Source organism: Gorilla gorilla, chromosome 9 (assembly GCF_029281585.2).
Source record: "Gorilla gorilla gorilla isolate KB3781 chromosome 9, NHGRI_mGorGor1-v2.1_pri, whole genome shotgun sequence".
NCBI classification, from domain to species: domain Eukaryota; kingdom Metazoa; phylum Chordata; class Mammalia; order Primates; family Hominidae; genus Gorilla; species Gorilla gorilla.
In genome coordinates, this window is record NC_073233.2 from 139840570 (window position 1) to 139863734 (window position 23165).

Below are 23165 nucleotides of genomic sequence, written 5' to 3' on the forward strand. Positions count from 1 at the left end.
AAACTAGTGAACACTTCTTGGTAAAGACGTGAACAAATCAAACACAGTCTTTCTTTGACTTGCAGGATAGTTGCATTCCTGGAGAATTAGCGAATATTAAAACCTGGCAAGAATATCTGTGTTTACATGCCAAATGGAGTACATTTTAGGCTTTTTTTTTTTTTTTTTTTTGAGATGGAGTCTGGCTCTGTCGCCCAGGCTGGAGTGCAGTGGCGCGATCTCGGCTCACTGCAAGCTCCGCCTCCCGGGTTCACGCCATTCTCCTGTCTCAGCCTCCCGAGTAGCTGGGATGACAGGCTCCCGCCACCACGCCCGGCTAATTTTTTGTATTTTTATTGGAGACGGGGTTTCACTGTGTTAGCCAGGATGGTCTCGATCTCCTGACCTCGTGATCCACCCACCTCGGTCTCCCAAAGTGCTGGGATTACAGGCGTGAGCCACCGCGCCCGGCCTAGGCTTAGATTTTTAAAAGAAAAAGGTTTCACTCCCCTAAATGTCTGGCAGGCATTTGACGTCCGTGGCTGAATAGCCATGCGTTGCTGCGTCTCTAACCTCCGCGGCCTCTGTACACTAAACGGCAGCGGTACCTCTCCAATTACGGGGGTGACCAATATCCACTCAATTTTCCACTCCCACACTCCAAGGAGTGTGCCCTGCCCCTGTTAAGAAGCACTGACTAAGGCAGAGGCAGGGTTGGAAGCAGAGAGATGAGTTAGGATTTAATTAAAAGAGTAGAGAGAGAGGGGAAAGAAAAAAAGCAAGAGAGCCTTGGTGGTAGCATTGGGGACTGGCAAGAAGGAAAAAAATTAAAAGGCACTGATCTACCAGTGAGCAAAGGGTTGGCAATGCCCTTGGTGAAGTTTACATCACTGTGCAAATATTGTTGCAGTTGGAGTTAAATGTCATCACACTCACTGTACAGAGATGGTATCTGAAGCACTGAAAAGGTGCAATGACTTTTGCAAAGACACAGCACAGGTCAGGAATTGTGTTAGACACCCAGTGTCTTAGAACTACACTTTTACTGTAATTACTAATGCAAAGGAGCTTCTACTCAGCATGGGAAATTATAAGCAGAAAACTCGAGTAGAGCAAATATAAAGGTAGAAATAACTTCTGAAAATAGTCAAATTCCAAGTATTCTATTTATCACCTCTTGATGGAACACCTGGGAAACTCTAGGATTCCAAACAAAGACCAATATTCCACAATCCATCCACTTTTTTTGTTTGCTCATACCTCTAAATATTCATCAGTAACATTTGAGACAAAGGAAAGAGATAATTATGAGGGGAGAGTTTTTAAAAGATATTAAAGGTTAACAGAATTCTTGGCATTTGTGTCGTGTCAATTTCCATGTAATTATGCTCAATTCCCAGAATTCAGTGTCAGTTGTGCCTGTTAATGCTTAAAGATGATATCCTTGGAAAATAATTTATAAGATCATTTCTCAAATTTTTCAGATTCAAACCAAGCACCCTGCCTAATAGGCTGATTATTATTAATGTTATTCTTGGGTGGAGAGTGCTAGGAGGTCGTAAGTGGGATGTTGGGATCAAAGTGGATTTGTTATGAGAGTGTGGTTAGCTATCTCTCCTAAGAGCAGAATGACTGTGCTCGAAATGTTTATATAACCTGATTTACAAACCTCTTCTATTTTTGTTTGATAAATAATAAGAATGTGGGAAAGCACCCCAGTTCTCTGGAATATGACTGCCTTTTAGAAGAAGGAAAGGGATCCAGTGCTGATGTCTGCCTGTGGGGAAGTATGACCAACTGGCTTTGTGGAAAGACATTGAGATGCACAGGCCTAGATATTTTTTACATGTTTATCCATTCGTTCATTACTTCTTCTCCCATTTATCATTGAATGTATTTTACCTGTTCTTTGCTGAGATCGAGTGATTATAAATAAGACACTCTCCCCTTTTCTGTTCTCTTGAAATTGTGTACATTCCCTTTGTAGTATTGACTCCAATTGTGATTCATTGATTATCTGTGCAATTATTTCTAACATTCATCTCTTCCAGCAGTCTGTAGCCGTGGAGGTTGGATACCAAGGATATGACAGTCCCTGATGTAACACGTCACCTACCCTAGGATATGCTTGTTGAATAAATGTGAGAAGGGTGTTCTCGTCCCTACTGGGCAATCAAAAATAATCTTTTCAACTAACTTACTCTGATCTTGATTTGGGAGAACATTTTCTAAAGCCAGTCCAGTATTGGTCTACCATGTTTTTCAATCTCTTGGGCTCTGTATATTTATGCATCTGTGTCTTCAGGAAATGAAATTGAAAAATAATCTAGTTTCCCCCACCTTCTGTTGAGGCCAGTCCTGTGGAGCACAAAGTCGAGAACTCAGGCTCATGCATTATCTATTGTTTGGGATGATTGCTGTCACCATTCTCTTCCACTAGAGCGAAAAATGAAAAATTCTATGGAAAACAAATTGCTTCCCATCATGCTCTAAAATGTAGGCTGACACAGGGACGCATTGAGGTGGCTAGAAAGAGCTAAGACAGAGTTTAGAGACATATGTCGTAATCCAGCTCTTCCAGTTGCTAGAAGTCAAACTTTTGGAACGAGGCAGCCAAGCGAAGTGAAGTATGTGTCCAAGGTAAATTCAGAGGCAGTGTACAAAAAACAAGTGAGTGCACAGAGGAGCAAGGGTCCCCAGCCCAGTGAAGAGTGAAAGTTGGAGGTCATACATGGAGGAAACAGCCAAGCATGTGAAGGATTGGAAAGCAAGGCAGGCCAACTAACCCTGCCTAAAGGGAACTGTTCTCCTCCTCAGGGGGCATTTCCACATAAATCATGCACACACTTTTCATAGTATTTTTTAAAATGCCTTTACCAAGTGTACATAAACCTTCTACAAGGAGTTGTAACATAATGTAGGGGTGGGAGAAGGGCGAGATAAGCATAATTCAAGTATCCCCAGCCAGGCAGAAAATGGAATTACTAGGTAGATGGGACCATGACATTAGAAAGGTCACACTGGGTCACATAAATTCAGATGTCCTAGTTACCTGCTTTGGACAGTGGCAATTTTACATGAGTCATACTTCTAAGGTTAGGGATATACAGCAGATGCCTCTAACCTAACAAACAGTATGGGTATATCACACATTAATTTATTCAAACCTTTTCATATCTTATTTAGAGATTATTTTTGTCTGTATAAGTTTTATTCAGACATACTTGTTTTTATCCTTTAACTACTGTCTTGATTTCTTAGAGTTTTTAAAATTTTATTTTAGCTAGAGTTTGGTCATTAAGTATGTGTTCACTCTATCCTTATACATCGTGAATATCAAATGTCATCATCAATTCCATGTTTCTCGTTTGTAGAGATTTGGAAGTCCCTACAAAACAAATTATTTCAATTTTTGAATTTTCCTCAGCTGTGCTGGTCACTTAAATGCAACAAATATTTATCAAAACCAATTATGTTCCAGGCATTGTGTTAGGTTTCAGGAACGTAACAGAGAAAAAGACAGAAATTAGACCATTACATGTATTCTGAGTGTTATGCGAGGCACTGATGCAGAGGGCATGTGCCAAGTCCAGTGGACTAGCACAGTGAGGCCTTCATGAGCCAGTCAGAACCGAGAAGGGTGACGACAACTCAGCCCGAGACCATGGGGACTGCATCGGAGGCAGGAAGTGGAACATGCAAAGTCCCTCAATTGAGAAAGAAGAACCTCTAAGGAATTAGAAGTGTAATACAATAAAACAAAATCTGACATGGCTCCAAAAGGGAAGAGGAAGTAGTTGCTAAAGCTGAAAATACACAGATGCCACGTCCTGAGGGCTCAGAAACCACAGAAAGGATTTGGAGCTTTATTCAAATTGCAGTGTGGCGCCACCAAAGATTTAATCAGGACAGTGACAAGGTCAGATTTCAGGAAATCTTCCTTTCAATGTGGAGACTGAAACAGAGCTGGCAAGAGCAGAAGGAGGACATCCATGTAAGATGAGTTTCAGGAATCCAGAGAAGAAAATGAGGAGATCTTGGCTTGGGCCAGGCAAGGCAGTGGAGGGTGAGAAAGGTGGATGGATGTAAAATATATTTTGGAGGAAGAACACAGGAAAAAGACAGAGACAGAAAGAAGGACAGAGAGAGAGAGATTGGGTAATGAGGCGCAGTGATAAGAGGGAAGAGATTAAAAGTGACTCGATTTCTGATTTCAGCAGTTGGTTGCATGAAGTTTATTATTTGTGAGCTACAGTGATAACTACTATAAGCAATACTAGGAGAATTTTTATGGAACAATTTTGAGTAAAAATAACATTTCTTTCTCGTTCCTATTTTTTCTAATACCCTTTTAGTGTTTTTCATAAAAATGTTTGGGCCAACACTTGTTTTTTGGCAAAAATTCCTGATACCTGCAGAAAGCAATCTATAGTATCATGCTCCAATATGTGTTGTAAGGATCATAGCTTGGGAACTGCTAGCCATCACTGATTCCAAGATTACTTTCCTGGGTCGTGAAAGAATAATCAGTAGCAACCATTTGTGGAGTTGGTACTACAGGCCAGGTACTTCACTGGTACTTTACATAAATTATTTCATTTAACCCTCACAGCAAATATAAGAGGTAGGTATTATTCCTTTTTAATAGAGGAGAAAAATGAGTCTCTGAGAGGTGAGAACATTTTCCAAGGTCAAGCTGGTAATTTGTGGAACTTGGACATAAAGTCAAAGCCATTAACTCCAGCATTCATGCCCAATCCCTTCCATATCACTGTCTCTTCATCGACTGCCTAGATGCCAGCAACTTACATGCATACTTTATTTTTTCTAAAGTATCTTCCATTATATTTGGCCACTTTTCCACATATCCAAATAACTTTCTGGATTATTTGCAGCTCATCCATGTGAGCTAAAGTTTTAATTACTTAAGGGAACCTAATGTCTTCTGCAAACTTGGGAGAGTTCTCTATGAATTCCCTTTGACAGATCATTGGTAAAAATATTAAATTTGATTTATCCTAGCAACTGTCCCTTGGGGAATCTAGTATTAATACTTTGCCATATAGAAACATGTCAATCTACCCTTGATTTATATCTTAGCTTTAAGCAACTCTCTGCCTTTGAAAAAAAAAGATAGTCTTCTCATTACTCACTTTTCTAAAAGGTATCTGTGATCCTGACACCTTGTCAAAACTGTTGTGAAAGCCAGGGTAGATTATTTCATGTGTTGTGGTTTATTCACATGCACGCTAACAACATTTTCCAAATTCTGCCTCCTCCAGGTTCAAAGCTACCTGAACAGCACATAAGTTCATTTTCCTAAGACACTCACAAGTTGCTCCTTCTTTCTCACGACCTGCAGTACCACTGGTAGTTTTGTGCTAAGCTAGTGAAGGAAAGCATACCAAAGCTTTAGGGAAATCATTTCTTTCTGGGAGGTGCTGCCCATGTCAACCCCAGGTTGGGAAAGAAGCACAAGGCTGTGATGCCCCAAGGGCAACCTCAATTACTGTATTTAGAAAGGCCCTGAACTCACGATGGTAATGCATCCAGGTGGACCAACAAGGTGAAAGTCACAGAGATTCACAAGCATACAGAAATGCATTTTATTATTTCTTTGTAAGAGTCAATAAGTTTGTCAGAGTCAATAGATGCTTTAAATTGAAGTAAAGAAGAAAAAAAGGAAGTGGATAGTTTGGGTATTAGTTTAGCTAGAAATACAAAGAAACTTGACTTCTAGGGCAGTACAAATTCAAGCCTTCCACAAACAAACAGTTGAGAGTATGTTTATCTTCTTAAAATGTGTGGGTGCCTTCCCACCACTTCACCTGCTCCTCACTGGTTATTTGTCCCCTCCATACTACCATTCCTGTCCCAGGGCCTGCAAAGCAAACAGTGAACATTTATAAATCAAACTTGGTGAACTAAACATTTAGAACCTTAGAGTGAATGATTTTAGTCTCATCCAGTTCCCGCTTCCCCAAGGAAAGTTCAGATTCTGTGCAGCCTTGATGCATTGGTTTAAAGTTAACTCAGTTTGAACACTAACCCATCTAATTAGTTGTTTGTTTGAAATCCATGTCTCAGTAGTCAACTGATCTGATGAAACTGGTATGGTGTGTCTGTATATGTTTGGTGTGGAAATGTAAATGGGTTACAATCCCAGCAAAGTAACATCACAGCAGTTCAGCCAGGTCCACATTTCTAATAAAGAATATTGATTGATTTCAGGGATAGCAAAGATCAGTTCTACCCAATTACACTCTTGCTGCCCCTTCTAAAGCAGCATGACTCAGGAATTATTTCACGGCACTTAGCCTTTTATATACAACTGCTATTATAAAATGTTCTCTGTGACACATAAAATTATATGTATGTATATGTATCCGTGTGTGTACAGAATATGCTATGAACATATGCCTAAATGGCTTATTTGAGAAACTCAGGAGAGATTGAGATAAAACACAGCAGAATGAGTCTAAACCATGAAGTCCAGAAGAAACAAACACAAACAGAAAGAAGAGAGAATCCAAATAAAAAGAAAAGGTGGGAAGAGGTAGATGCAGGAAACACAGAAAAAATCCCTTACTGAAGAGAAGAAAAAAAAATAGGGCCACGGAAAGTTAAAGGACAGACAGTGTGCAACCAGTCCAATAGATCTCTAAAGCTCTTCTAACCCGGATATTCCAATAGTCTAGTCATGGAAGGAGGGTGTAAATATTCTCTTTATGGCTGGATGCCTAGCATAGACTGTATCTAGATAGCCATGTCCCAGCTAGGCTTTAGGGGAAGATTCCCAAATGGGCAATTAATTCAGATTTAATAGGACAGTTACTGTAAGTTTAAATAAATGCCAGTTAAATATTAACAGTGTATTTATTGAAGATTAACATTGCTGGTTGCATTGTGGGATTTTCTTTTCCTTAAAGAAACCCTTTATCGGAAGACTTTTAATCATCTTGACTCTTCCATTGCTTGCCTCAGATCCAGGGCAGCTCATTAATTACTTTGTACAACAGTTTTCAACATTCTGAAGTGGTTACCTAGATGAATGGGAAGAATGGAAGGCCATATAAGAAGGGCTATTTCTGTGCAGGAAGGATTGATGGGTGAATTTGATAAGAGTGTTGAGAAGCATTATAATCCTAGACTATTAGAGTTGGAAATGTCCTGGGAAGCCATCTCATCCAAACTCCTCATTTAGAAGGCAAGAGGAAGAGAGCAGAGCTATTCCACTGAGCTGTTAAGGGGCAGACTTAGGGCTGGAATTCCAGACCCTGGATCCCAGCCTCTTACTGAGCTGTCACTGTACTCTGAAATTGTTCCTTTAATTCTGCAAAAGTGCATTAACCCATTTGAGTGAATTAGTCATTAGACCTCAGTTAACACACAGATCATGAAGATTTTTTTTTTTGTTTTTTGACAAAGGAGCTAAAAATTCAAACACAAGCAGTGACTTATCTAAGGTGACAAAATGATGGGCTGAGTTGAAACTAGAACTCAGGTCTTCTGGTTTACAAAATATATTTGCACAAATGTCGCCTGCAATACAAAGTACAGTTGGACCCATATGTTATTATGCAAATTCTTATGCCATTAAAATTTATTTTGTCTGCTGTTGTTTTTGGATGGGGAACAAGGAATAAAACCTCTAAAGAAAATGAGGGGAAAAGGTCAAACAGAGACAAAAGTTCTAGGTGATTGTTTAGGGAGAATGGAGCACAGGGGTAGAAGTAAGCCAAGTTCCTCTGAGAGTTTAAAACCCCAAGTTAAAACTTGGGGTTTTAAACTCCAAATTTGTACTTGATAAAATTGCCATTCCTAGGGCTCTTTCTGTTTGAGAAGGCACTTCCCTACTCTGGCTGGGCTCAGAAACATTAGAACTGGTGTCTGTGTGTGCATGTAGATGAATGTCTGCAGGTAACTCTTTCACAGAGGTTACAAGGCCAATCCCTGAATGTAGAAATTAGGAGAGATGAGGCAGGCCCAAGATGTTCTTATCCAGTGATTTGTTTAAGATGGAGACCTGAGCTTGCTGGGCCTTGCATGGTCGAAGAAGCTTTGGATTCAGCCATCAGGCACATTGGAGCAATGAAGGGCTTATGGTAGGAGGTCAGACATTGTGGCTCACTTTACAATGGGATGGAGGTGTCCTGTCTTTTTGTCAGGTGGATTGGCTACTTTTCTGTTGTACTTTCAAAGTTTCCCAGGCTGGTACTGAAAGAGAAAGCTGCCTCCTCTTTTGCAAGCACAGGCTGTTTCCCACAGGCCTAGAGAACAGAGGCCTGACAGTGGGGCGGGAGCTGGGGGGCCACGGCTCTTCCTGCTGCGGGGTGGTCTAGAGGCTGTGCTACTTCCTCTCTGCCTACATCTCAGCATGACGTTCCTGCTCTGTCCGCCTTATGCTGTGAACTCTAAGAGCATTCCCAGGGCCTGCACTCAGCAGTCTGCTCCTGGGTTCTCTGCATGAATGTTACCTGTAGGCTGACTCAGAATGAAGGAAGCACAGCCAATGGCAGCTCCTTCCAGTCCCAGCGTGAGAAGCCTGGGAGCAGCCAGGCCTGTGCTAAACTCTTTGCAGCTACTCCCTCATCTCATCCTCACAGCAGTACTGAGCAGTAGGTACCATGAGGACCACTATTTTACAGATTAGATTAGGGCATGTCCCCAAGGTCCCACAGCTAGTAATGGAGAGGGTGAATATTTGACTTCTGGTCTGAGTCTAAAACCCAAGGTCAGGGTCCTTCTTATTGGATAAGTATGTACTGAATGAATCCATGACTGCATGAACACACAATGTTAATGGCATTAGAGGTTTTCAGTGAGACACAGAGCACTCCCGAGGTGCCCATCCTTAGTTTGTATGAGCACTGTCTGAGGCTGTCAAAGAAGTTTCTGCTCATGCTCCTTTCCGTCTTGGGTCGTGTAGCGTCTGTGCTGTCTTCTGCCATCCACGAGATTCCTGCCCATGCTTGCCCATCCCTTCATCTCCCGCTCACTGTTAAGTCCAGTTTAATGTCATTTCCTTAGGGAAAAGTTTCCTGATCTTCCAGACACGATGAGAATCTCCTATCCTGTCCTTTCCATTTTTTTTTTCTCACAGCATTCATCACAAGTGTATCCACTATTTCATAAAATTCTTTGTTAAATGTCTGTCTCCCCTGCTGGAAGTGCACTTCATGCAGGGGAGGCCCACGTTACTTTTGCCTATGTCTCTCCCATTCATTGCTTTCACTGGCCCTGTTGAGTTGATGAAGGGCTTCCCAATATTTAGAAGTCCTTCAGAGCACCTCACCCCTCCTAATACCCCTTCCAATGAAGCTAGAGAACCAAGATTGTGCCTGGGAATCTGGATAAGTGTAATGAGACAAATCACTTCCCACAGGCCAGGCAGACCTCAGCTTTTTTGTCTCAGCAATGAGAAAGTTCTCAAGGGCTTATAGGGGAGTGCAGGGTGGAGTTCATTTAATTTTCATGGATGTTAAGAGAAATAAAACCACTGAAAAACCCAATAGCACTAGATGACACGCAACTCAAGGGCAGGGGCATGTCTTTATTTTTGTTCCTCTCAACACAGTTCCTGGTACACACAAGGAACTCAAAATCTGCTTGCTAGTTGATTAACTAATTTGAGTTCAACCAAATAATTTGATACCCAAAGTGATTCTGGGCAATCATGGTAACCTGTCCTCTGTGGGTCTCTCTTGCCACAGATGATGCAGCAGCAAGAGTTACTGAGTGGTTAGCTGTTAAATATAAATAAATAAACAGGTAGAGTAGAAAGAGAACCCTGTTGTAGGAGTCAGGAGTTCGGAGTTCTAGTCTGGATTGGCCAGTTTATAAACTTTATGCTCCTACGATCAACTCCTCCTCCTTCCTGGGGTTCAATCCTTCACTTAAGGAATGAATGGATTATACTGAAGATCTTCCAAGGTCCCTTCTGAATGTATCATTCTGTGATGTTATGAGTCCAGGGTCTTATTATGACCCAAAACTTAGATAAAAAGGAAAGACTCTGCCCCAAAGACCCCTGGCTCTCAGGCTGTCCCCTTTGGGCACCTGCCTTTCGCTGCGTCGGCACTTTGATTTTGGCTTGTTCATCCTGCTCCCCCTGACTTTTCTGTCTACCTCCGATTGTTCTATCCACCATCGCTCTGCTTTATGCATCTCTTATAAAGTTTTATGGGTTTAAAGTCCATAGATAGCCTCACCTTTGCCATTCCTTCATATCCTCCTTCTCAATTCTATTTGTGACCCCTTTTCTCTCCCTGGAGCCCTCTTCCCCTTTTCAAGTTGCCCCTTTGCTCTTTCTGCTGAAATCCTAACATGTTGGACTATAGCCCAGATGAACCACGATTTTATTTTGATCCTGTATTCATAGAGGAGCAAAAAATAGCATATATTTTTCCAGTTCCCAGCCCTTCCCTACTGCCCTAGAGGCATCTCTTTATCCAGATTTACACATCCTTTTCTGATTAAATCTTCCAATATCTATTTGATGTCACACCACTCTCTAACGGCCCTGCATTTCCCATCTTCTCGCCTGCACTCCTATGTGAGATCTCCACCAGGAGAGGGGAGCCTTTAGCCTTTTTCGACGAGGAGAAGCAGAGCTGGCATTTGTTAAGCTAGTGCTTCTCTTTTCATCTCTTGTGTGTGTGGAACAGTGACAGCTCTTTAGCTGGCCCCAGCTTGCTCTGGGTAACATGGAGTAAAACAAAAACAACAGCTAATTTCTCTTTCATTGGGAGTTCTTCTCTGTTCCAGCCCTGCTTCAGTGTACAGATGCCAGGGTTGCCTGAAGTCTCCATCTACTGCTTCCTCACCTGCCTGCCAACCATCCAGAGTCCACATGGCAGGCTCTTCTCTCCTCCCTCCTTTGCAGTCCCAGGATTATTAAAGGGAATATGATTGTTTCCTTTTGCTCAGGGAGTGTGTATGTGTGTACATGTTTGTGAGCTTGAAAGGCATTGTCCTATAGATATTTTTATAACCTGAAGCAATTACAGCTGTCAGCACAGAGACAAGCTGTGACAAGTTGATTTATGTGTACAGTATATGTGTATGCATGAAGGAAGGGAAGAAGGAGACGGAGATGGTGGGAAAGAGGGTGGAGGTGGGCGCTCCTTAGGAATCGGCTTTCAAGGAGGCAGAAAGGAAGTTGTTTCTATAAAGAACACAAATAATGAAATTGCTTTGAATGTCATCCCTTTTCATTAACTCGGATATGCTGGGAAAAATAAAATAAATCCAGCAGTTTTTATGAAGCAGGAGACAGGATATAAGATAAGCCACTAAATGTTGGTTATATTTAGGGATTAAGGGCTGGGAAGTGAGTTGACATATGATTTTGATCTTCATCTTTTCAAACCACTTCAATAGCCGGTTTGAATAAAATGGATTTTGTCTTGTTAATTATGTGGGCATCTCTGACCTTTCACCACTTTCTAAACTTCTATGTTTGAATAAAGTTTGGATCCCTGCGCCCACGAAGCAGGTATGAGGTTGCAAGTGCCTTTTCTTTGTCCTCCCTGTGAGTTACCTGAGCTTGGCTGGGTTTTCTGCTGCAACTGCTGGATTGCCAAGCTTAGCGCTCTCCCTTCACGGGCAGAGACAAAGGTGGTTTGATTGTCTTAGATCAACTGCATGCAGACTGGTAGAAACCAAACATCTCAAAGAGCCTGTAAGAAGAATTATTTTCTTGCCCAGACATACTAATGAAGCAATGGCAGGCAAATGTATTCATAAAGCATCTTCCATCTTAAATGGATTTCTAAGTATTTTCCTGTAGAGTTAATCATATATGTAGGCCCCTCGGGAAAGCCTGTTGTTGTCATTATCCATATCCCTAGATGCAAAAACTAATGCTCCTTTGTACCTACCTGAAAATTAGATGCAAGAGCCAGGATTAGCATTTATCATGAATCATCCCTGCCATTCTCAGGCCTCTAGGGAAATGACTGCAAAGCTCAGAATGAGCCCCTCTCCTTTCCCCATGACTAGCATTTGTTTCCACTTGTTGTAGTGAGGATGTGTTTAAGAAGAGGGGTTGAGAGGGAGGAGCATAAGGGATGGTTGAAATGAATGGATGAATTATTAGAGGTGACCCCTTGACTTGTGGAGAAGAAGCCCAAATTCAGCAGACTGAAAGTCAGCAAACATATCTCACAGCTTTAGTATATCATCATATTTATCTTAACGTGGTGAAGTTTTTCAATTTCCTGTTTCCACAATTGCCCATTGGAAAATGGAGACACAATAGAAACTTCCAAGAATGGACTGGTGCTAAAATAGGTTAATTTTCCTCCTTTCCTTTCAAAAATACAAACAAAGATCTTCAGTTCCCCGCAGATGTAATCGTTTATTCCTGATAGTAAAGGCATTTGTTGCAGCCATAAGTTGACGATTGATAGTTTTGGTGTTATATATCAAATGATCCCCAGTGGCCAAAAGTAGCAGATGAGTTTCCCTGAGAATTTAATATCAGAAAAGTCACCGGAGGAGAGGAGGGAACAATTGGCCCAATGATGAGTTAATGCAAAGTATTTTGAGATATTCACTGTAAAGTCGCTTCACTCTTGCTGGCTAAGCACGTCCTAGTCAACTATGACAATGGAAAGGCAAGCCGTCTTTGTCTTTCTTTGTTACCCAGGAGTGTGGTTTCCATTTCTCCAAAGCCTACTTCTGTCCTGTCTCTATAGTTAGTGTGAGGGAGATTTGATTGGTGAAATGTTTGTGTCCTCTCCAACGTGGTATCTACATGTAAGTGATTGGTACTGCTGGAAGGTTGCCAGAATGAGTATTGTACCGAAGCCCTTATGGTTATATGACTCAGTTATAATGGTTCAGTCTCTTTGATACCGGATGGCTTTTTGGAAGACCATTTTTCTGTTATTTAACAGTTGTTAACAACAACAACAAAAAGCTTCCTGGTTGTGTTTGATAGAGTCTAGGGGAAAAACAAAGCCACTGTTGCCTCCTCTCCATCCCCAAGGAGAATGTGGGTCAGGGCTGGAGCCCGGCTCTGGGAATCCCTGAGAAGGGAGCATTATTAATGTCACCACCACTGTGCCTGCTGAGCTGCTCTGTGCTTCCCCCTTGCACAAGGACCAGGACCAGCCAGGGAAAGGAAACGCAGGCCATTCCCTCAGAGCCGAAGTTAAGGGAGAAATAATAACATAGGCACAGGAGGACCAGCAGCAGCCAGAGAGGAGAAGTGACAGGGACCGAGGCAAATCCAGTCTCTCCCCGGGTTTCAAGAATTTGAGAAACACACCTCTTAAAGATGAAATCAGCTGTGCGAGAGTGTGAGGCCCAGGAAACCTGGGAGTCTGCTGTATAAATACAGCAAGTGGCTCACACTCATCCACCCAAGTGAGCACTTTTGCAGGCCCAGCATCTTTTAATGGCGACAAAACAAGAATAAAGAATGTAAGTGGGTGTCTGAACTTGACCAACATTTTGATGATGCGATTTTTCCAGTTTCGCACACTAAGAGGCTTCTGTGATTTTGGATTTGTTTTATATATGGCAGATCTCTAGAATGGTAGTGTTGAGTCTCTGGGGTTTTGAGCAGCTTTGTGGGGGGCTGCTGGGCGGGTGCTGTACTACTGAATAACTATGAGGTTCTTCTAAAACATCCTCCCAACACTCTGAGTTTACTCTGAATGCTAATGGGATTAATCTGATCATTTTAAAGGTGCATGTATGCATGCTGCAGGGTGTTCCTTTCCCAGTTAATTAGTTTGTGACCCTTATTAAGATGTCTCAAGTCTGGGGCTGATTAAGGCTGCATGGTAACTTTGTCTTTTTTCCTAATTTGGAAGCGCGTAAATGGTTAAACTCCTGGCCTGGGCTGGGCTGGTGCACAGCCCGGGCCCGGCGCGGCGGGGGTTAAGGTGGGCGCCCGCGCCCGGCGCCCCGCGCCCGCCCGCCGGGATGAGAGCGCAATCCGCGCCGCCAGCCCGCCCGCTCGCTCCGAGGCGGCACCGGGAGAAAGTGGCGGTCAGGGATGGAGCTGCTGCCATGACAACCCCGGCGGTCGGGGCCCGCGCGCGTCGGGGCTGCTCCCGGGAGGAAGGCGGCGCGGAGGCCGGGGGCGGCCGCTGAGCTTGGCGTCCGCGCGGCTCCGGTGCCGGCTGCGCCGCGCCTTCCCCAGCGAGCTACCGAGCTTGGGGCCGCCGCGGTCCGCTCCCGCCGCCCGGCCTCTCCTTCCTCGGCCACCGCCGCAGCCCCTGCCCCACCGAGCCCCGCCGGATAGCGGCGGCTGCGGCGCGCATTTGGGCTCTGAGGAAGTTGACCGAGGCGGCTGCCGCAGGATCCCGGGACCGGATTGCACGAAGCCCGCGCGGCCGTCTCCTCCGCGCGCCACCCCTGCGCCTCCTGCGAGCTCCACTTCCCATCTGCTATTGTTTCCGATTGTTTTCCGGTGGCGAGCCCGGCTCCGAAACTTACGAAGTGTTGGATTTCCCCTGTTCGAACTGAGGGACTGCAGACCGCCTCTGGGTAGCTGGATGAAGCCCACCCCGTCCCCTTCTGGTACCAAAGTGCTTACTCCTCGCCAAAGTGCCATGTCTGAACTGCCACTGGGAAGGAGCGGCTCCTGAGACGCGCCCACACCTTTCAGCTGCCTCGCTTTTCCCCCTCCTCGGCCACCTTCCCGGCAGAAGCAGCAAGGAGGGAGCCCCCTTTGGCCGTCCTCCGTGGAACCGGTTTTCCGAGGCTGGCAAGCCGAGGCTGGATTTGGGGGAGGAATATTAGACGTGGAGGAGTCTGCGCGCTTTTCTCCTCCCCGCGCCTCCCGGTCGCCGCTAGTTCACCGCTCACTCCCCGCGCTCGCTCCGCACCCCACCCACTTCCTGTGCTCGCCCGGGGGGCGTGTGCCGTGCGGCTGCTGGAGTTCTGGGAAGTTGTGGCTGTCGAGAATGGGGGTCTGTGGGTACCTGTTCCTGCCCTGGAAGTGCCTCGTGGTCGTGTCTCTCAGGCTGCTGTTCCTTGTACCCACAGGAGTGCCCGTGCGCAGCGGAGATGCCACCTTCCCCAAAGCTATGGACAACGTGACGGTCCGGCAGGGGGAGAGCGCCACCCTCAGGTAGGGAGCTGACATTATTCTACGAACTGATGATTTGTATGGGGTGGGGGTAAGGGGCAGGGGTGCAGGTGTGTGCACTGAGGCGTGCCTGGGTTGGCGGAGAGGTCGCTGGTTCCCTGGGCTGCACAATTTATGGCTGCGCTGGGGGCTCTGCCCGGGAATGTGGCAGTCATAGGGAAAGGCTCAGAGGTTCTGGCGGTGAGCTTTTTCCCAAAAACTGGCCTCTGCGGCTCAGGCACTTGTTAAAGGTGAGGGGTGGCTGGACCAGGTGGTCGCTGAGATTGAGGGACTTGTGCCTGGCACTGTCTGTGCCTGAGCCTGGTGGCCGTGGTGACAGGGGGCTTGGAGGGGCTCCCCGCCAGCAGTCTTCTCTGAAGTTAATGAGCCCCAAAGGAGGGGTCTGGCTTGGAGTGAATGCCCCCACTCGCCCATGCCATGGGGCTTTGCCAGCCCTGGCTCCTGCACTCTGGGAGAGCCGCTGTTTTGTCCTGGGCCTGACTGTGCCCGGGCTTTCCTGGGGTGCCTTCATGCCGTGAGCTGGTGGGCAGACAGAGATGCTTTCTCCTGTCTGAACGTGGCTTTCTGAGGCCCAAGTCATGGAGTCTGATTTGTCCGTGGAAAATGGCATTTACTGTAGTGAACTGTGTTGTGTTCCTGCTCTCCACCAAAACAGTACATGCAAAACTCGTCTACTGAAGAGAAACTAGGTTTCAGTGTTGGGTTGGGTCCTGATTGGCTTCTGGGGTTAAGGCTTACAGGCACTGGGGGAGGAGAAGAAGAAGAATCTTGGTTATGCTTTGTGTAAGGTAGAATGATTCTATCTCCCTGATTACCTTGCCTGCAGAAACGCTAACTCAATTTCCAGTGTTGATAAACCACACCTCTCATATGAGGGCAAAACACTTAATGATTGCGATGGGAAATTTTATTCTCTGGAATTTTATAAGAGAATAAGCATGAGGTGGACGTTAAGAAGGTTCATGGGAACGATTTCCCTGCCTCTCCTTGGTTTAGTCTGCCCTCTTCAATAAAGTTTTCCAAACTAAGCGACAGAACTAACCACAAGGCAACATGGCAATATTCCTGTCCTTTGCACATGAAGATTTCTGGAAAGATAACCCTGGTGCCGGTGTCTACTGTTTTACCCCTCTGATGACTTTTTCTAGGATTGGGTTGTTTTGGACTGTATACTTAAGGCAATATCTATAGGATAGAAAATGGTGAAGAGGAGGCAATGTCAATACAGAGCTGAGTTATCAGGACATTGCCAAAGGAAGTGTGTAATTTAGGGACCCGTGCAGGGCTACAAGCATCCAGTGATCCTTTGTCTAGGCAGAGCTTATCCTCATGGCTCTGGTGAACTCCTAGTTATTTGTTGGCTCACGAGACCCACCTCTTCCACTCTTCTGAGCAAAAATAAAGCAACTTCCTTCCCCCACTCAGAAATGATTGTGTATCTGCTTTAAAAATGGATTTCAGGGGAGTTACAAATATGCAGTGATTTCAGACTACTTAAATAAAAAACCAAAAATAAATGTCTAGAGCAGTAATAATCAAGGAAATTTTCTTGTTCAAGAAATACTTGTTCTCTGGATGCCCCCTTTGTCCCTAGTCCTTGGCTGCAAGGAGGGCCTCCCAGGGACAGAGACATTCTCAATGGGGAACATTTTAGACATAAATGGGATTTTTTTTTTCAAGGAAAAGGTGTAAGGTAGCTCTGTAGAGACTTGAAGATAAATAAACAGGAAGTGGGTCCTGGCAGACAGAGACCAGGCCGGGATCTGGTCTCCAGAAGGTAGTCTTCAAGGCTTATCAAAGTCAGGACTGTCCAGAGGGTGGCTGCATTCAGCAGAGGCTGAATCACGGGACAGGCCTGAATTAGGAGGAGCTTCTTTTTGAAATCGCATTATCATGTACTGGCTGACTTATCTTTCTTTGTCTTCCCTTTCATGGTTCTTTTTTCTCATTCTGCCGGTCCCCCTCTCTCTTTCAGCACTAATGTTTGTTTGCATTTTCACATGTGTTCTCAACCCAGTGGTATTGTTTGGGTATGGATGGAGATGGGAACATGGTGGAGCTTCCTTTCTAGACCCTTGAATTGGCCCCAACCCAGCCAAGTTCCTTCTGGAACATCTTCTGCCATTCTGTGCCAGCCTCAGGGGCTGAATGTCTTCCTGACACTCAAGAGAAAGGCCCTCACAGTGGATGGAGCACTACAGGGCAGGGATTAGATGAGCTAGGGTCTGAGCGACACCAGCCCTTGACCATAGGCCTGACTTAGGATATGAATCAGGCACCAGGTGTAACAAGCAACCAGTATGGAGGATGCTCAGTCCTCTCAGGATTGCCCTCCTTCTCAGACTCTGATGCGCTAGAACAAGGAAGGGCTGCCCTGCTGGGATGGACTTTGGTGGAGTGGAAGCCCCTGAACTCTCAAACATAGGTCCTGCATTTTCCTGTTCTGTGTACAGAGAGGCAAGTAGGAATTTCAGAATGTATTTTGTTTGCATAAAAATTGCTGCATTTTCATGTAACCTGACTGTAGGTTGCAACAATCTAGTAGTTCAGAGTTCTGAGTTATTTTCTTTTTGCTTTGTATTGTGTGTGTGTAGGGGGACAGAGGACCCTTCCTTCCTTCCTTCCGTCTGTCTTTCTTTCTTCTTCCGTTTGTTTTTTTCTGTTTTGGCTAATCATATAACCAAGCTGTAAGGAACCACAACTAGGGGAGACCAGAGCACCTGTGCTCTGGCCTGGAGGGCCACCATATCCATCTTCCTATGGGTGATTGGGTGATGATGGTGATACATGCAGTTTTCTTCATAACCAGCAGAGGACTTTTTGCTCTAATTTCATTTTATTCTGCTTTGTTCTCACCAACATCATATTTTGAGGATCTTTTGCAGTCCCTAAAGAATAAATGCTCAGCAGAAGATTCTAATGTGAGGAAACTTTAAAAAATGTTTTATCTTATCCAAGTAGCTCTAACAATCCTTGTGGAGGTATTGGGAAATGTTTCAATTAGCATAGCATTGACAGCCTGAAAAGAATTACAATTTGCAGTCTCCCACTCTTTCTGCCCTCCCGCTGACATTTTGTAGGCATATTTCTTAAAAGGGTGAGGTAAAACAGAATCTGCTGTAATAATACTATTAGCCAATGTTAATTGAGTGCTCACTACGTGTTAGGGAGTATCTAAGTGTTTTAATAATATCTAACCTATCATTCAGCCTCATAACATTAACACTTTAATAACAGCCCTATGGTGTAGGAGTTATTATTATCCCTATTTTACAGATGAGGAAACTGAGGTGTGGAGAGTTTACATCCTTTGATGAAGGTGGCACAGCTAGGAAGCTTTGAAGCCAGGCTATGAAGCACTGGTAATAATCACGTTAATAAGATACATAGTACTATCATTGGTCTGTTACTGTTTGTACACTTTATGTAAACAGTAACATTTACTCCTCACACCTCTCTGAAATAGACTTAATTATTCCCGGTTAAGGCCTAGAGAGGGGTAACTTACCTGAAATCACATAAGCAGCCAGTGGCAGACCAGTATGCTAGCTCAGGACTCCACTCCTTGACTTTGTACACCAGGCTTCCCAGGACTATTCAGGACCCTTTGGATTCGTGTTCCTCTCATTCTTCTGTGGCACTTAATGTCTGCCCTATTCATTTTGGCTTAGACTCTGTTTTCCAGTGTTATCTCTCTGTCTTCTTTCTTCCCTTGGGCTGCAGAGCACCTCTTGGAAAGCAAGAATCATGCCTTGTCATGGCATGAGCACTGTGTGCTGGCAGATGCTTACTCAAACAAAATGAATGAAAGCCAAACAACGATATCCCCCAGCTATATTCAGTTTATCTCCTTACCACATTTCTCTATCATTTTATTTTAAATTTCAACTACAGTCAATCAGAAATGTATTGAGTGGTTCTTTCAAGAAGGGGACTGTATTAGTCCGTTAGGCAGTGCTGATAAAGACATACCGAAGACTGGGTAATTTATAGAGAAAAAGAGGTTTAATGGACTCACAGTTCCACGTGGCTGGGGAGGTCTCACAATCATGGCAGAAGGCAAAAGGCACATTTTACATAGCAGCAGATGAGACAATGAAAGCCAAGAGAAAGGGGAAACCCCTTATAAAATCATCAGATCCTGTGAGACTTATTCACTACCACCAGAGCAGTATGGGGAAAACTGCCTTGATGATTCAATTATCTCCCACTGGGTCCCTCCCACAACACACAGGAATTATGGGAGCTACAATTCAAGATGAGATTTGGGTGGGGACACAGCCAGACCATATCAGGCACTGAGCTGGGTGTTTGGGTGTGGAAAGGCGTATGGCCTGGACTTGGCTTTTGGGGGCTTGGGTCCAACTGGAAAAGCTGGCTGTGGACAAAGAGGTCATAGACCTTGTGAGGCAGAGTACACCATGAAAACGTGGGCGATCACTCTGTCCGTGGCTGGAGCAGAGCCCCTCTGTTGGAGTGAAGGCTTTCTGTGGGTTGGCAGGACTGCGCTAGCTCCTAGCTCCTGGGTGGAAGTGAGCAGACATCAGTGAGGAATCAGAGAGCCCCAGATGCCCCAATGCATGGGTGTCATTCACTTAGAGACCTTCACTAAGCATCAACACACCTGTCACTTGGCAGTTTCAATGAATGCTTTCTACATTTCAGAGATTCCCCAATTAAGGCAGCAGCTAGTAAAGTGCATTCTCTCCTGGGGATCACTTGGCAGGTGGGTATCAGAGGCTGAACTCTGCATTCCTTCGTGCCTCTAGACCATAGGCTTAGCGATTGGATGATGTTGTTTTTCCAGGGTGAGTTAGGAATTGAAGGTCTGAGAAATGTATGCAATTTTGGTTGAGTTTTGATATGGAACTCCATGGAATCACACAGACTAAATGTGGTTTTGATACTTGAGAGGACCCAGGGAGTCACCCTCTAGATGAAGGAAGCTGTGGCACTTTGCTCATGTCATGTAAGGTGCTCGGAGTTTCATTTGATAAGCAGATGGATTCTCTGGTAGTCCCTCCAGCTACTCCACAGCCTCTTAAGGGCGGAACTAGGCCTCCTCCAGGCTTGCCTCGTAATCCGCAGCACCTGGCTTGGCCTGTGGAATTTGCCAATAAAATTCGAAGGACTCTCATCCTGCCTTTCCTTTCACTCACTCTGTTGTGGACACCCATAAACACAGCTTATTCCAGCTGCAAAGCGTTTCCTCTTGTGGTCCGCCCTGCTGGGAACACCCCTACCCTGATCTTCCCATGGACAGCTGTTTCTTGTCATTTTGGCCTAAGCTCACAGAGAATTCCCTCCCTGATGCCTTTCCTGATACCAAATCAAAATAATCCTCTACCACTACCACCAGTCTTACCCTGGCATATCATCCTGGAGTTTTTCTTCAGAACAATCATCTCCATCTGAAGTTATCCCATTCATTATTTGGTTATCTGTGTATGGGTTGTCTTCCCCAAAGGGACTGAAAATTCCTTGAGAAGAGATATGCTCTGTCTTGTTAGCAGTGTCTGGCGGATAGAAGGTGTTCAATAAATTTGTTGCATGAATGACTGCAGGAATGAAGGCCTGAGATCACATCTTCTTCTCCTTGGAGTCTATGTCCTTTTTCCTGGATTGTCTTGTGTTGTCCTTGCCTTGGGCATGTTACTTCCTCAGTGTCATTTCTGACTGGGCAGCTGTGTGAGGCTGCTCCTGTGGAGGTGCTGGAGACAGGTTACAAATACATAGAAGTCATTGAACTTGTGTCTGTCTGTCTAGGCCACAGATGAGGTGTGTTGGTTGTCCATTATTTCATATTTGCACCCATGACACTTGCCTTCCTTCTGCTGGGTCACCTCCCCACCCAGTCCTTAAGTCTTTGAAGGAACAATGATAGTCAACCCCAGGGAAATTAGCATTTTCAAGATGAGGAGGGACACAGAAAAGCACTCTGCCCATCCTTTCTCTCTGTTTGTGGAGTCTGCTGGCAGTGGTTGTGGTGGTATAACTATTGATCCGTTGTTTATGAGTTCACCCGTTCAGAATAGCAATGCTACTCAGAAGACCTGTGCTGCTCCCACTGCCCTTCCCCCTCTCAGGACCCGCCACTGGGCACTCACCTCTGGGCTTGCCAGGCATCCGGCTGGTGTCCTGTGGCTCTGAGGAGCAGGCACAGATGGGACCAAGGAGGGAGGCTCCTGGAAGCACATTCAGCTGTTGAGGAGCCAAAAACTAAAATGGGAAAACTAAAAACTCAACCAAACATAGGGCAGAAGGAGTAGGAGTATGCCAGTTGTCACTGAAAGCCAGAGGAGGCTACAGGGGGCCAGCTCAGTTCTCTAACACCCCTCATCTAAACCATAAGTGCTTTGCAGAAAAATGTCTCCTTTCTCCCCCTTTTAAATGCATTGCGTTCTTGAATTTGAAAGGATTGCAGAGAGCTGGGAGGTCAACCACCTGGTTTTACAGATAGTGGAAGTAGTGATAATCAGTCTTGCACAAGGAGGCCTTCCAGAAGGGTGAGAGGGCCGGCAGCCAGTACACTCTCCATCCCCAGGCTGTGAGCCCTCACTTGGGGCTCTGCATGCTGAAGGAAAGGCCATGTTTTCCTAAGTGCAAAAGCATCCTCCTGACCATCAATGCTTTCAATGCATTTAGCTGACATTTATCACCGTGTTCTCTCCTGACTGCTGGTTTAGTCCGTACCACACCTTGTGTTCTTATGCTTTGACTCTCATTCCATGTGGGACAGCTGTTTGCTGTGGGTCATGTCCTGTGCTGAGCAGTTTACCAGAAGAACCTCATTGAATCCTCACAGATACTCCATCAGGTGGACACAGTGATTACTCTGATTTTACAGAGCAGGAAACCAAAGCGCTGAGAGGCACAGTGAAGGTATTTTCCCAGCTCACATACTCAGGTGGGTGCTGAGCCTGGGACTCAAGATGGGTGGTGTCTGACTCCTAGGCAATCCCCCTCTGTTCCATAGTGCTGGTCTCGTTCTGTCCCTTGTATTCTTCATTGCCAAGTTCCTCTCCCACTAGAGACCCAGTGAGTTTGGTTGTCCCTCCTTGTCGTGATGCACAGGAATCCCCTCTCCTGAAGCATGAGGAACAGGGCCTGGGAGTGTTTAAGGTTTCATGTCATCCATGGCGTGGAGACACAGGGACCCAGCAGACCTCTAGAGGCCCCTTCTACTCACAGAATCCAACCATTTCTATAGTTTGTTCGGAGGAAGACTCTCATTCCAGGTTCTTCCATTGATCTTTGGCTTTAGGTATCAGCAATCTTGGACTTTCTCACCTGGAGTTAGTAATACCATGAACATTTCCACGTACTTCTCTGGAATGCAGTATTGAACCAGTCTAGGCAGACACCAATTCCAGGAGGATTCTACAGGCCAGTCAGTGGATCTGGATGCCATAGCACCAGGGGAACAACAGGGACCAGCTCCAAAACGCTTCCTTTTTTTTTTTTTTTAAATTAGTAATAGGCATCTCTCCTGGGGAATCTTGTAAAAAAAAAAGATAATTAATGGTAATGGCATGTTTGTTCTCTTAGGTTGAAAGTCTCCACTGAGGAGTAAAATACAACATTGTCCTTGTGTTATTTAAGGTCATTTTGCTTCCTCAGGAGTAAGTTGATGGGTTCCCACTGTGTAATAGGTAACTAATACTAAATAAATAATAAGCAATACTACCAACATCATTATAGATGGTCAAATATTTTTAGGAAACCAAGGACTTATTGGGTTTAGGATGCAATTTCAAATTGCATGTGTGAGCTGAAGGGAGAAGGAAGCAACGGGGAAGTTTACTAGGAGTACAATCATTGGAGACAAACATCTCTAACACACAAGACCTTACTGACTCGTAGGTACCAGGAGGGGTAGGCTAGAAAGAAGATAGAGTGGGAGACAGGAATCTACAAACTCTGGCTCAGGCAGTTTGTTGATTGCAGGCAAAATTTGTAATCTCTCCACCCTGCATTTAAACAGGACCGTTATTACCCATCTCCAAGTGTTGTTTTAGGTTAAAATGAGATAACACACACAAAACATAGTATATAGTTATAACTTTCTTTCTCTATA

The 23165-nt window shown here is 44.8% G+C and overlaps 1 protein-coding gene across 10 annotated transcripts in view; it reads left to right on the forward strand.

Annotated features, from left to right (window-relative positions):
• The window catches only part of NTM (neurotrimin), a 973658-nt gene that overhangs the window by 525347 nt on the left and 425146 nt on the right, over positions 1-23165 (forward strand). For 8 of the 10 annotated variants that reach the window (XM_019037288.4, XM_055356411.2, XM_019037289.4 and 5 more), the window contains one exon: positions 14986-15070. In XM_019037288.4, coding sequence (XP_018892833.1) covers positions 14986-15070 — 85 coding nt within the window. Of the gene's footprint in view, positions 1-13312; positions 13411-13950; positions 15071-23165 lie in introns of those variants that run through there. The other 2 variants (XM_063693685.1, XM_055356417.2) reach the window with 2 other exon arrangements.